Source organism: Vulpes lagopus, chromosome 21 (genome assembly GCF_018345385.1).
Source record: "Vulpes lagopus strain Blue_001 chromosome 21, ASM1834538v1, whole genome shotgun sequence".
In the NCBI taxonomy this organism is placed as follows: domain Eukaryota; kingdom Metazoa; phylum Chordata; class Mammalia; order Carnivora; family Canidae; genus Vulpes; species Vulpes lagopus.
Genome location: NC_054844.1, coordinates 44,904,035 through 44,917,211, shown reverse-complemented (window position 1 = coordinate 44,917,211; position 13,177 = coordinate 44,904,035). Strand labels below are relative to the sequence as shown.

Genomic DNA, 13,177 nt, shown 5'->3' with positions numbered 1-13,177 from the left:
GCAGGGTGTGTGTCCTTCAGTGCCCCCCGCTCCTCGCCCAGCAGACTGTGGGACTAAACACCCTGGAGAAAATGCACCCGACCCAGAGGATTTAGCGTGTCTGCTCTACCGCGGCTCCCCGCCTGCAGTCCTCGCACGTTCCCAAGCGCGTAGGGGTCTGGGTCCTCAGATACCGGCGTGCACGGCCCGACGCCGCAGGCTGCACCCGGGGAGGCCGCCGCTCAGGCTCCCGGCAGCCCCACCGGAGGCCGGGGGGACACAAGGGCTTTCTTGCTGAGCAAGACTTCCAGACCTTAAGCCAGGAGGGGGAGAAGGTGTCTTCTCTAGGATATGAGCCCCAGGTACAAGGAGATGAGTGGCGGCTTCTAGAAGGATCCACGGGCCCGAGACTTCCCATTGTTGGCTCCATCAAGCACGGAAAACCTCGGGGCTCCTCGCTGGAGGAAATTCATGGCAGCGAAGGCCGAGACCCCTGGGCTGTCATCCCAAGTCCGCCCACGTATTTGGGGGGAGACCTTGAATGTCATCTTCCCTCCCTCTCCTCCGCTCCTTCACCTACAGATTATACGGGCCGGACCTGGGCTGATTCTGACGTCTAGGGTTCCATGATCCCGAGTCCTCCCCTGCCCAGGAACCCCCTGCCCCGACGGGCTGCAGCGCTGGGGGTGGGCCGGCCCAGCCTTGCAGCCAAGACGGAAAGACCCCGGGAGGGGAGCGCCTGGCCAGGCCCGGCCCAGTTCCTTCCCGTATTTCTGCTGGGAACATTTGCATTTAAATTGCTTTGCAGCAGCTAGTGCCCAGGTCTCTCCCGCGAACAAAAAGCACCTGGTCCTAGCCGTGGCCTCCCACCCACACGTGAGGGCGAGGAGGCACGGCCGAGGGGCAACAGGGCACCACCCGCAATCTTGCGGAGGCGAGAACCGCCCAGGAAATGGCCCAGAAAGTAAAAGGAGCAGCAGAGAGCGGCCCGGCACTCGCTGAGCATGTGGCACATACCAGGCACCGTGACCAGCACCTTCCCACGAGGGGATTATTGCCGCCTTTCATGGGTAGAGGGTCGGAGTCTCAGGGAGGGTCGTCCACTTGCCCGGGGAGCCCGCTCCGGGCACCCGCCCCCACCTGCCTCCCGTGGCCTCGCCACCCACTGCGCCCCCCTCCCCGCACGGCCTCTCCTCTGTCTCCATCCTGAGCCTTAGCCCAACGGAGGCCCTTCCCGGCTGGCGCAGCTAAGCCACAGACCCTCCGGGCGCCGCGGGGGTCCCCGGTGTGCCTGCCCCCGACGTCTGCGGGCCTGGCCGGCGGTGCACATGCCAACCTCCGCAGCGTGTGACTGGAGAGACCCAGCAGGATCTTGTATCCTTTGACCCTCACAATCTACCCTTATAATCCCGTGAAAGGCCAGGTTCGAATTCAGGACTCCCGGGCTCCTCAGCGTTCCGCACGGAGCAGCGTGGAGGGGACCGGCCCGGCCGCGGCATTTTGGAGGCACGTGCATCCGGACTCCGGCCACGGACCCCCACTAGAGCTCTCCGTGCGGCCGCCCCGACGTGCGCAAGGCCACCGAGGAAGCTTTAGTGCCGACCCGGAGCTGGAGCACGGGCTCCCTCCCGACGGGCACAGCCGCCCCCCGAGGCCAGAGAGGGCCGGGCTGGGAGAGCCCCTGCCCACGCATCTCAGGGCGCCGGTAACCTGGGAATCAGACTGAGAGCGGAGCAAAGGAGTGAGTAAGCGTGTCGAAGAGGAAAACAGGGTCATGGGGAAAAGATTTTTTTTTTTTAAGTTAACTGAGTCAGAGTTCCCAGAACTTTCTGCCAAAAGCAGTGAAAAGCCCACAGCTCGGGAAGAAGGAGACGGCAGGCGCTGACTCATGGCCCACCCGGCTCTGTGTCTTGGGCTCTGCAGCCAACCGCCCCTCCTCGGAGCCCCCCTCCGCTCCCGCCGCACCCCCACCTCCGAAGGACAAGGCACGCGGTGGCGGGACGTGCGCAAGTGGAATCAAACATCAAACGTGACCTGGCCACGGGGCGCGGACACAGCACCCCCGCCCTCCGGTCGGACCTGATAGGGCAGGTCACCGGGCGCCGTCCGCCAGGACCAGGCCAGCCCCGAGGACTCGGCCCCGAGGGCCCTGCCCCGGGGTCAGCGGACGCGTCGGGCACCTTAACCGGAATGTGCGGCGGCACCCGGGAGCCGCAGAGGCCGCCGCGTCCCCCCACCCCGGGCCTCTGCTCTCTCGGCCCGGACCAGCCCGAGGCACCCACGTACCAAGCGCATGAGCAGAGAAATGGATTCCCGATTCCTGGTCTTCAGCTTGTCGGTCTCTTGGCCCAGCTGCAGGAGGCTGACGGAGGCCACCTGTGGGGGAAGCGTTTGTCAGAAAGCGGAGCCTTCGGAGGTCAGAGGAGGACAGCCTCAGGCCACAGGAAGAGCAGGAAAGATCAGGAGGGGGGCTGGGAAGCGCTGGGTGCGGGAGGCTCTGGAGAGGCGCCGGCCTGGCCTGGGAGCAGGAGGTGGCCTGACCGCCGGGGCTGGGGACAGACGCCGGAGCAAGAGCTCATCTGCCCCCCAAGCAGCCTCGGCTGGGCCCGGGGCTCCCACCGCAGCGGCCTCCCCCTGCACCGAGACCGCCTGGGCCTCTGAGGCGCTGCAGCCGCGCTCCGTATGCTCCTCCTGTCACCTCCCGAGTGCCCGTCCTCTGCGTGTACCTCCAGGCCCCAGCAGGTCGTAACTGTAGCCCCTGCCCAGGTCCCTCTCGGTGCAAACAAACAGGGTAAGGTCGGGGGGGGGGGGGGGTCCCTTCTCACCCCCTAGGGATCTGTGGAGTATTCACATCGAGGGGGCCCGGAGCCCCGCGGGTTGGCTGGCTCGCCCAGTTTACACCCAGGCCCGCTACCTCCGCTCCCAGGACAACGTAGGATGCCCAAGAGAATAGGGTCGGGCGTGTTTCCTCCTAAAGGAAGCAGACGAGGCCCCAGTTCTTAGGCAGGCCCGTGCTTTGCGAAGGAATAAGCTCCCCATGGCCGAGGGTGCTCCGGCTCCGGGCCGCAGCGGGTGACGGCCCAGGCGTCAGAAGCGCAGGGTGGGAACTGCTCCACGGAGGCCCCGAGCGGAACCTCCTGGGCCTCTTTCAGCAATGGAAAGGGATTACTTCCGCTGTGTTTTCCCAGAGGCAAAACTAAGATCAATGGTGTAGTTACAGGGAGTCAGACTTTGGCTAAAAATGGCTCCTAAAACAATCCTTTCCTCAAACAAATTGGACGTGACCCACGGTAGGTGGGTTACAAGCTCCAGTCCCGATCAAAAGCTCCAGTCCCAGAAACGGAGACGGACGGGTGCTCTCCAAGGGAGATCCCAGGACGGAGGCAGCAGCAACACCGGGGGACTTGGAAATGCAAATTTTCCAGCCGAGCACGTCAAATGTACTGAGTCAGAAATCCCCCAGGTGATTCTGATTTATGCTCAAGTTGGCAAAGTGTGAAAAAAAAAGTTTGATGTTTTTAGGTCAGGATTAAAGGCGGAAAGTGGGGGGGCGCCTGGCTGGCTCCGCGGTTGCGTGACCCTGAGGTCCTGGAATCGAGTTCCGCGTCGGGCTCCCTGCATGGAGCCTGCTTCTCCCTCTGCCTGTGTCTCTGCCTCTATGTCTCTCTCTGTGTTTCTCATGAATAAATAAATAAAATATTTAAAATAAATAAACAAAAGCAAAGCTGGAAAGGGCCTTATAGGCTCTAAAACTTGGCGTCTCCGACTTGACTGTGCACCAGATCCCCTGGAGACCTCATTAAAAACAGAGGAGTGGGGGCGCCTGGGTGGCTCAGTCGGTTGAGCGTCTGACTCTTGATCTCAGGTCTCAGTCTCTTAATAAAAATAAACAATAATTCATTCTTACTTTTAAATTAATTGTTTTTTAAAAAAAACAGAGGCCTGGGCTCACCCCGGAACATTCCACCCTTGCACGTCTGGCTCAAGGATCAGGAGTCTGTATTTCAACAAGCTCCCTATAGGATATTCTACGCACCCCAAGGTAATGAATCGCAGATTCGGCGTCACCTCCCTATTGAATAAATGGGCAAAACGAGGCCCCCGAAGTTTGGCTCTTCAGAGGTCCCACAAGCTCTTACTGGCAGATCCAGAACCACGACTCACGATTCACGGACTCAGTCCAACGCTCCAGGTGATCAGGTGGAGGCTGACACCTCCGGCCCTTCACAGGGTGGCCCCTCCCTCACGGAACGAATTAGGTGACAGGTTGGCCTCCGGGGCACCCAGCAACCGCGTCTGGGGACTTAAGTCATGTACCCCGGGGCCACACTCACCACCAGAAACTCCTTGAGGTGCGTCTCGATGTTCTTGTTGTAGAGCGTGAAGAGGGCAGCGGACACCTGGATGATGGCTTTGGTCAGGCAGTGAATGTTGTTGTTGTAACCTGGGTCATGATTGACAGAAGCGGGGAGAAGCGAAGGGGACACGTGAGCTGCGCCGGGCTGGCCCTGGCTGGTACCCTCAGCCTGTTCAGGCGAGACCCCCGCCCACCCCCTGCCGGCCGTTTGACACCAAAAGGACCAGGAGGCATGTGGGGATGAGATCCCTAAGAAATATGAGGCGATATTTGGATATTAGGAGAAGGATGATCCTTAAAAAATTCCACCGGGATTGAATTTTGCAGATAGTTCATTCTCTTTTTTTAAAAAAATATTTTATTTGTTTATTCATGATAGACACACAGAGAGAGAGACAGACACAGAGACACAGGCAGAGGGAGAAGCAGGCTCCGTGCAGGGAGCCCGACGTGGGATTCGATCCCGGGTCTCCAGGATCACGCCCTGGGCCAAAGGCAGGCGCTAAACTGCTGAGCGCCCCGGGGATCCCCAATAGTTCATTCTCAAGTGTCTTTTGAAACAAAACTACACCTGAGTCAGAAGTCTGGCTCCTCCCGGCAGAGGTTTCCATCCCACCCCCCGGCCCCAGGAGCCTGGGAGAAGCGCACGGGTCCCTCCAGGGGCTGCAAGCGCCGCCGGCCCACTTACCGTCCTTCTCGATGCTGAAGAAGGAAGCGGGGTCGGTGGCCAGGAGCGGGAGCGAAGCGGCCAGGAAGACCAAGAGCAGGCAGGCCACCTTATACTCCTCCTCGGGGGATGAAGTATCTGGTAGGACGGGAGAGGACAGTGAGGCCCGGCCCGCGCAGCTCTGTTCCCAGGACTGCCCGAGGGTCACGGGACAAGTACCCAGGACACGCTCGGTAAAGCAGGTGAGCCCTTCCTGCTCAGGGGCCAGGACCCGCCCGTGTCCCGGCCCCTGGAGCAGAGCTCTTAGCCGACCTGTGGCCCGAGGACACGCAGGCAGCCTGCAGGGGGGAAGGGGGGGAGGCAGCAGGGAGAGGCAGGCGTCCCCCCGGAGCAAGACAGAAGGGCCAGTCTGGCCACGTTGAGAGGGCTGAATGCCAGCCCCTTGGTGTCATCCCGCTCCGAGTATGGGGAGGAAAACGGGAAAAGTGAGAGAAAACAGGAGGCCGCACAAAGAAGCCAACAGTGTCAAGGTGATTCTTGCCTTTTTTTGTTGTTGTTAAGATTTTTTGTTTACTTAAGAGAGAGCAGCGTGAGTGAGAACACGAGTGGGGGGAGGGCAGAGGGAAAGGGAGACGGAGAAGCAGCCTCCCAGCCTCGCCGGAGCCCAGCGTGGGGCTCGATCCCAGGACCCCGGGACCATCACCTGAGCCACAGGCAGACAGATGCCCAACGGACCGAGCCCCAGCTACGGGAGGGGAGAGCCCGGACGCCCGCCCCCGCCGCGTCATCTACATTCCTCTGATTCCCTTCTAGACTCTGCGTCCCTCTGGGTACTGGTTGCTGTCAGAGTTCGCATTTTTTAGCAGACTGACGGGTCAGCCCGGCACGACCTGGCTGCGACTCTAACTGCCTGGGGCTCGGGGACCACACTTTAGGTCTTTCTTCAGCTCCCCGCTTGTACCCTCTGAATTGACAACCCCAAATTGACGTCTTCCCACCTGAAAATACGGCCCGAGCCCTCCCCCGCCCGCTTTCCTCAATTTTACCGGCTTTCAGGTTGGCGATGGCAGCCACCAGCGCCGGGTCAATGTCGCAGCCCACTCCTGCAGCAGAGGCCAGCTCGAAGATACTCAGGGTCACCTAGCAGAGGGGAAAACCGCATCCTGGACAGGGCTCCCGGGAGAGGCGCTGGGCGTTGGGATCCCTGGACCCAGATCTTAAGCTTCGGGCGCGCTCTGGTGTTCTAGGGATCCTTTCCCGGCCCTCCCTTGCCTACGGGGAAGCACAGGTGCTGTCCTCTGGCGTCAGGCACTCGATGCTCCACAGGACAGACTGACTTCCTCAATCTGCTTTCCCCAAGTGCTTCCTACAATCCCTGCAGGTGACTCCGGCCTCACCTCCACGCCTCGGGGCATGTGCTCTCCTCCCGTCCTGTCCTCCGCTTACAGGGACACCCATCCCTCGAGGCTTAACTCAAATCTCAGGTCGTCTGTGAAGCCCTCCTTGAACCCTCCGGCCCAACCCGTCTCTACCACGGGGCTCGCATGGATCGCACACAGGCCTGGTATTGGCAGCTCTCCGACAGGAGGTGAGACCTACGGCTTATCTCACCGCCTAGAAAACGACCCTTTAAAGCCTCCAAAAATAAATAAATAAATAAATGACATAAAAAATAAAAAATAGGGATCCCTGGGTGGCGCGGTTTGGCTCCTGCCTTTGGCCCGGGGCACGATCCTGGAGACCCGGGATCGAATCCCACGTCGGGCTTCCCGGTGCATGGAGCCTGCTTCTCCCTGTGCCTGTGTCTCTGCCTCTCTCTCTCTCTCTCTCTCTGTGTGTGACTATCATAAATAAATAAAAATTTAAAAAATAAATAAATAAAATATTTTAAAATAAATAAATAAATAAAAAATAAAATAAAACCTCCCGGCCTCTGAGGATCTGGGTTCAAATCCCAGAACCGCCCCTTTCTAGATGTGTGGCCTTGGCTAAAAGCTGCTTCGCCTCTTTGAGCCTCAGTTTTCTCATCTGTAAAACTGGGATAATAATACCCCCCAGAGCTGTCGTGGAGATTAAATTAGACCACATGTACCCTACACACTCAGTCTGTAACAGACCAATAGACGTCATGCCTTTACCCTCTTCCTTTATCTCAAAGCCAGAAAATGTGTGCTTCTTTTTCTCCTCTTGGGTGGTTTTTCTGTTTGTTTGTTTTTTGTTTTTGTTTTTGTTTTTGTTTTGGTTTTTAAGGATTTTATTTATTTGAGAGAGAGAGAGAGTTAGAGCAAGAGCAGGGAGAGGGGCAGAGGGAGAGGGAGCTCCATGCAGGGCTGGATCCCAGGACCTGGGATCGTGACCTGAGCTGAAGGCAGGTGCTTAACCCACTGAGCCCCCAGGCACCCCACTCCTCTTAGTTTCTAACACAAGGCTAAGCACCAGAAGGCATTAGATCAGTATTTACTGATGGATACTTGACTCTCTTGTCGTACTTAAAATCAGGTTCCCGGGAAATAGCCCCACACCCCGACTCCCGTGCCAAACATTTAGACCTCACGTGAGATTTTTTTTTTTTTAAATCACTTTGAAATGTTCTGAGAGACGGAGCACCTGGGTGGTGCAGTCAGGGTTGCGTCCCACCCTTGCTTTTGGCCCGGGGCGTGATCTCAGGGTCGTGAGATCGAGTTCCAAGTTGGGCTCCGAGCTCAGCGTGGAGCTCCGTCCGCTGGACGCGTGGTCTCTCCCTCTGCCCCTCCCGCCCCTCTAAAATAAATAAGTAAATTATTTAAAAAAAAAAAAAAAAACAATGTTCCGAGAGAACAAGGACCCTTGTTTCAAGAGTAGACAACCGAGTGGGGTGTCTCATGCAACGTGCCCTACGGCCGCACCAGTCCACCCACGGACCGCAAAGCCTCGCCGGGCCCTGCTCTGCCCTTTATTTAAGTCTCCGTGCTCAGGGCAACCACGGCAGGGGAGATGGGGACCCGTGCACAGCCTGGGTGTTCCGGAGGAAGGGAGGGATGACTGCAGGGAGTCCTATTCTCTGTTTCCCTAATCGGCGCACCCCCTGAGGCCTAACAGTATCTGCCGGACGGGACGGGCAGACAGGCCGGAGGGGCCGCATCCTCCCTTCTCTGCTCCCACCTGCTGAGCTGATCCTAACACTCAGTGGCGCCGGGAGCCCCCGACAGCCCGCAGCGCGGCCCAGCATCAGCGGCTGTCAGAAAGCCCGGTTCACCCCACGGGCAACACCAAACCCACGGGGCTCCGACGGCCGCAACGCCGGGCAGACAGAGGGGAGATGTCACGGCTTTTCTGATCTCAAGGGGAAGGACGTTTTCCTCGACATCTAACTCCATGCCCCCTGCGAGCCGACTCCCTGCTACTCTCAGACCTCTGTCCCCGAGAGGGACCCACTGTAAGACAAGCGGCCGGCCCTCGCGTTGGAAGGCCCCGTCCCCGGGCGGGACGTGGGCGGCAGGGAGATGGCCCTTTTCCTGGGAGCCCGCAGAAGCCTCTGGTCCTTTCTCCATCTCTGTAGCGACTGGGGGCCTGAGCCGGAGGCGCCCAAAGGTTTCAGAACCAAGAGAAAGGAAACGCCAGGAAAGGGAAACTGAGGGCAGGCAGGGTGGCTGGGGACGGAAGCAATAAATCTTCTTACAAAGAAGGGCCTAAGCTCCTGCTTGAGGAGGGGCGGTGTTTGCACGAGGTTGGGTATCCTGTGCCCACTCGAGGTGGACACCGACGGACACTAGCCTAGATCTCCGCCCGTCCCGGGAGCGGCTCCCCAGCTCCCGCAGCTCAGCCCGGTGCCCCGGCTCTCCACCCCGAGTCTCCCCAGCGCGGCCCTCGCTCGCTCGCTCGCTCTCCAGGAATATTATCTGACCAGCGCTCTCGCTCCACAAAATCCCCGCCGGCGCGTCCCTGTTCAAAGGCTGGCTCAGCTCCCTACAGTCTTCCTCAGAGCCCCCGTCCCCTTCCCTTACTAGATCCCGGCCACGTCCTCTTTGACGACACAGATCTCCCGAGGGGATTGTACTTCACACGGCCCCGTACCTTGATGTCTGTGTCCGCGGTGACAAACTCCTTCAGGCACTCAATGGGACCCATTAGGAACGGGCAGTGGGAGGAGAACACCTGCAAGAGACAGAAGACACGTGGGTCCCAGGGAGGTGCCAGTACCTTCAGAGATGGATGGACACGAACATAAAAAGGGCCTGGACTTGGGGCCCCGGGGTGGCTCAGCAGTTGAGCGTCACCTTCGGCCCAGGGTGTGATCCTGGGGTCCCGGGATCGAGTCCTGCATCGGGCTCCCTGCAGGGAGCCTGCTTCTCCCTCTGCCTGTGTCCCTGCCTCTCTGTGTGTGTGTATCTCATGAATAAATAAATAAAATCTTTTTTAAAAGGGGGGGCCTGGACTTAGAGGGACCCAGCCGGCCTCCCACACTGCCCCTCTCGCCATGCCTCCGGGGTCCTCCACTCGTCGTGCCCCACAGCCCCTGCAGGACCTCCACCATACCAAGCCCCTTCTTTTCCCCGGTGTTCACCGTGTGTTTCTACCACCTCTCATCCCAAGCCTGCCCTCGCAGGCGTCCGATCCCGGGGCAGCCCCGACCCTCCGGCTCACCTCCCGAAGTCCCTCCTGGGCCATGGCCCTGAACGTGAGGATGACCCCAATGATGGTCATGCGCTTCAGCACGTTATCAGCCCCTGAGGAGAACGAAGAGCGTTAGGAAAGTAGACGTTAGGGCCACAGCGATGGGTTCCCTCCTACAGACCCAGCCTAGCACCCCCCATCCTCCCGCGAACCCCGTCACCCGTCATCCGCAGGCCGCTCCGCAGCTTCCTCTCCTGTCCGGGAGGGGCTCACCTGTCAGCTGGGGCAGCAGGGAAGCCATCAGGTCCGCCCTGCTGAAGTTGGATCGGATCTGAACGAGCACGTCCATGTTTTCCACCACCAGCTTCTGCAGCGGCACCGGAGACACGACGCAGGGAGAGACCAAGTCGCGCTCTGCCCGTCCCCACCGGCCCTGCCCCCGTCTCCTGCCCGTACCCCTCTCCCGGGCCCAGCTCCCACGGTACCTTCAGCTCCACAATCTGAGAGGTCACGTGCCACATCAGGTTCTCGCTCAGGAACTTCATGCCATAGGGGCCCAAGAGCTCCGCCAAGGCCCGCATCTCTGCAAGAGAGTTACAGACGTCCCGGGGCGGGCGGGGGCGACAGGCGCGGGGTAAGCGAGCGCGCGCGGTGTCCTCCGTCAAGGAGAGGAAGTGGGAAGCTGGGGGGCAAGAGTGGCCTGGGGTCCACTCGGGTGGCGGGTCTGGCCCGCCCGTGGCACAGACGACCTCCCGGCTGCTGCGCACAGACGTCTGCAGACGGCATCTCCTCCGGGCTCTGCTGGCGTCTGTGTGCCCCCGAGCGCCCTTGGGCGGCGCCTGGGTGTTGCTCTCGGGGTTGCTGTGCGACCTCCAGGACAGGTCGGGCCTGGAGGCACTGACCCTTCCTGGGCCTCAACTTACTTCTCCGTAGAGCGAAGAAAGTACGATCTGCCCTGAATTCTTCAGAGTTGGTACATAAATACGGTACCATCCCGAGACAAGGTACCACCCTAAGAAACCTGCGGCATCTCCGACAAAAGGGCTGTTGGTACCATAACCCTTAACAGCCGCCGAGGCCGACGGCACAGGCACATCGTTCTGGTTCACCAGACACAGGAGAGTGAAGCTCGCCCAAGGTCACTTAACCAAGCCCAGGGCTGGGACCCGAGCCCCGCCTGGCGCAATGTGCCGCCCCTTACCTAGACACCACAACTGGTCCCTCATCTAAGGTCGGGCGTCCTCCACGCTCCCCCTCCGCTCTCCTCGCTGTCCAAATCTTGCTCTCCTCCAGCTACCTTCTCTTTTTCATAATCAACACGCGTCCCCAGAATCCCAGGTGTTGTTTCCTCTGAATCCTTCTTCCTCTGGTCCGCCCGGATGCCTGACCCGTCCCTACCCATCCTGCTTCTGGTCCTGCGTGAATTGAGTGAAACCTGCCTGGGGAAATCCCATTAGAAACAGTAGCCAAGGGCAGCCCGGGTGGCTCAGCGGTTTAGCGCCGCCTTCAGCCCAGGGCATGATCCTGGAGACCCGGGATCGAGGATCGAGTCCCACGTCGGGCGCCCCACATGGAGCCTGCTTCTCCCTCCGCCTGTGTCTCTGCCTCTCTCTCTCTCTCTCTCTCTGTGTCTCATGAATAAATAAATAAAATATTTTTTAAAGATAAAACACAGTAAGAGTTCAGAGAGGAAAGAAGTCAAGGCTCACCCTCTAGTCCTTGAAGGCAGGCCCAGTGGATCTCTGCCTCCACCCAGGACGGAGGAAGTGGAACTGGTCAGAGCCCTGTCTGGGCAAAACCCTACACATTTGTGGCCTCTCCTATCTACAGTAGGAACAACTGAGCTGAGCCCTAGAAACAACACTTTGCACCGGGTCAACTTGCTGATGCTAAAATGGCCGGCAGAGAAGAGGAGGCGAACTGCGAGCTCCAGAGGGAAGAGACATGAGCCCCCAGTTGGGATCCACCAAACCTCCTCGCTCGAGTCTTCTCAAATCCAGGCTAGTAACCCTGGGGCATCCTTCTCTTTCCATCTATCTATTTTTACAGTAGCATTGCCCCATCACCATGGTAACTCAGGGAAATTGGGGTGGGGGTGGTAGCAGGGGGAACCAGCCTTACCTCCTGCTGCTAATCAGTTGTCAGCAAGACCTAAAGCTGATTTTAGATGCTGCCTACAGTTTGTGGGTGGAGTTGATGAGAGGGGACATCTGAAACCTCCAACAGGCAAAGAGTAGGGTCAGCTTACGAGGGAGTCAGAATGAGGAGGGTCAGAAGGAGACGGGGCTGGACCACAGGGCCGGGGGCTCCCTCATAACAGCGCCCACCACCTGCACCACCACCACGCGGGCAGCAGGGCAGGGAAGAGCGGGGAAGGCAGGGTCGTGGAGGCATCCCCCACCTGCCCCAGACACCACGCAGAAGCCCCGGTTTATATGGAGGTGAGAGGAAGGAGGACGCAGTACCCCAGGTCATCCGGCAGTGAACAAATCCATTAGAAAGGGTCTCGGGGATCCCTGGGGGGCTCAGCGGTTGAGCGCCGCCTTCAGCCCAGGGCGTGACCCCGGGGTCCCGGGATCCGGTCCCGAGTAGGGCTCCCTGCATGGAGCCTGCTTCTCCCTCTGCCTGGGTCTCTGCCTCTCTCTGTGCATGTCTCTCGTGAATAAATAAATAAAATCTTAAAAATAAATAAATAAAAAGGATCTGTATGGCTGCCGGCCCTCTTTAAAACAAAAAGAACGACTCCCCAACCCTTTCGCTCCGTGCACCTTGCCGGCAGGCCTTGAGACACGGAGGCCCGTGTACACACTGGGGAGCCGCATGCACACGGTCAAGCACCCAGGTTCCAGAATTTAACTACCTTGAGCTGAAATCCCGGTCCCACCATTTACGGCCTGTGTGACCTCAGGCAAGCTCCTTCACCTCCCTGTGTCTCGGGGTCCTCATCTGTAAACCGGGGGTAATGGGAGCGCCTGTCTCAAAGCCATTGTGAAGATTAAAGGAATTAATGCGTGTGAACATTCAGAACTCAGCCCACAGTGAATGTCGGCTATTATTTTATCATCACTGGTACACATTAGCAATTCAAGCTCTGGCTCAGTATGGCCCTAAAATGTATGCCTTAAAGAAATATAAAATAAAATAAAATAAAATAAAATAAAATAAAATAAAATAAAATAAAATAAAATAATAAAATAAAATGATAAAATAAAATATAAAATAAAATAAAATATAAAATAAAATAATAAAATATAAAATAAAATAATAAAATAAAATATAAAATATAAAATAAAATAAAATAATAAAATAAAATAAAAATAAAATAATAAAATAAAATATAAAATATAAAATAAAATAAAATAATAAAATAAAAATAAAATAATAAAATAAAATATAAAATAAAATAAAAATAAAATAAAATAATAAAATAAAATATAAAATAAAATAAAAATAAAATAAAATAATAAAATAAAAATAAAATAATAAAATAAAATATAAAATAAAATAAAAATAAAATAAAATAATAAAATAAAATAAAAATAAAATTAAAATAAAAATAAAATAAAATAATAAAATAAAAT

The 13,177-nt window shown here is 57.0% G+C and overlaps 1 protein-coding gene across 1 annotated transcript in view; it reads right to left on the bottom strand.

Annotated features, from left to right (window-relative positions):
• NCKAP1L (NCK associated protein 1 like) overlaps window positions 1-13,177 on the bottom strand; it is a 38,082-nt gene that overhangs the window by 1,178 nt on the left and 23,727 nt on the right. The window contains exons 23-30 of the mRNA XM_041736956.1: window positions 10,082-10,179; window positions 9,870-9,963; window positions 9,627-9,709; window positions 9,057-9,137; window positions 6,050-6,143; window positions 5,025-5,141; window positions 4,314-4,423; window positions 2,266-2,355 (exon numbers count right to left, since the gene is read on the bottom strand). Coding sequence (XP_041592890.1) covers window positions 2,266-2,355; window positions 4,314-4,423; window positions 5,025-5,141; window positions 6,050-6,143; window positions 9,057-9,137; window positions 9,627-9,709; window positions 9,870-9,963; window positions 10,082-10,179 — 767 coding nt within the window. The remainder of the gene's footprint in view (window positions 1-2,265; window positions 2,356-4,313; window positions 4,424-5,024; window positions 5,142-6,049; window positions 6,144-9,056; window positions 9,138-9,626; window positions 9,710-9,869; window positions 9,964-10,081; window positions 10,180-13,177) is intronic.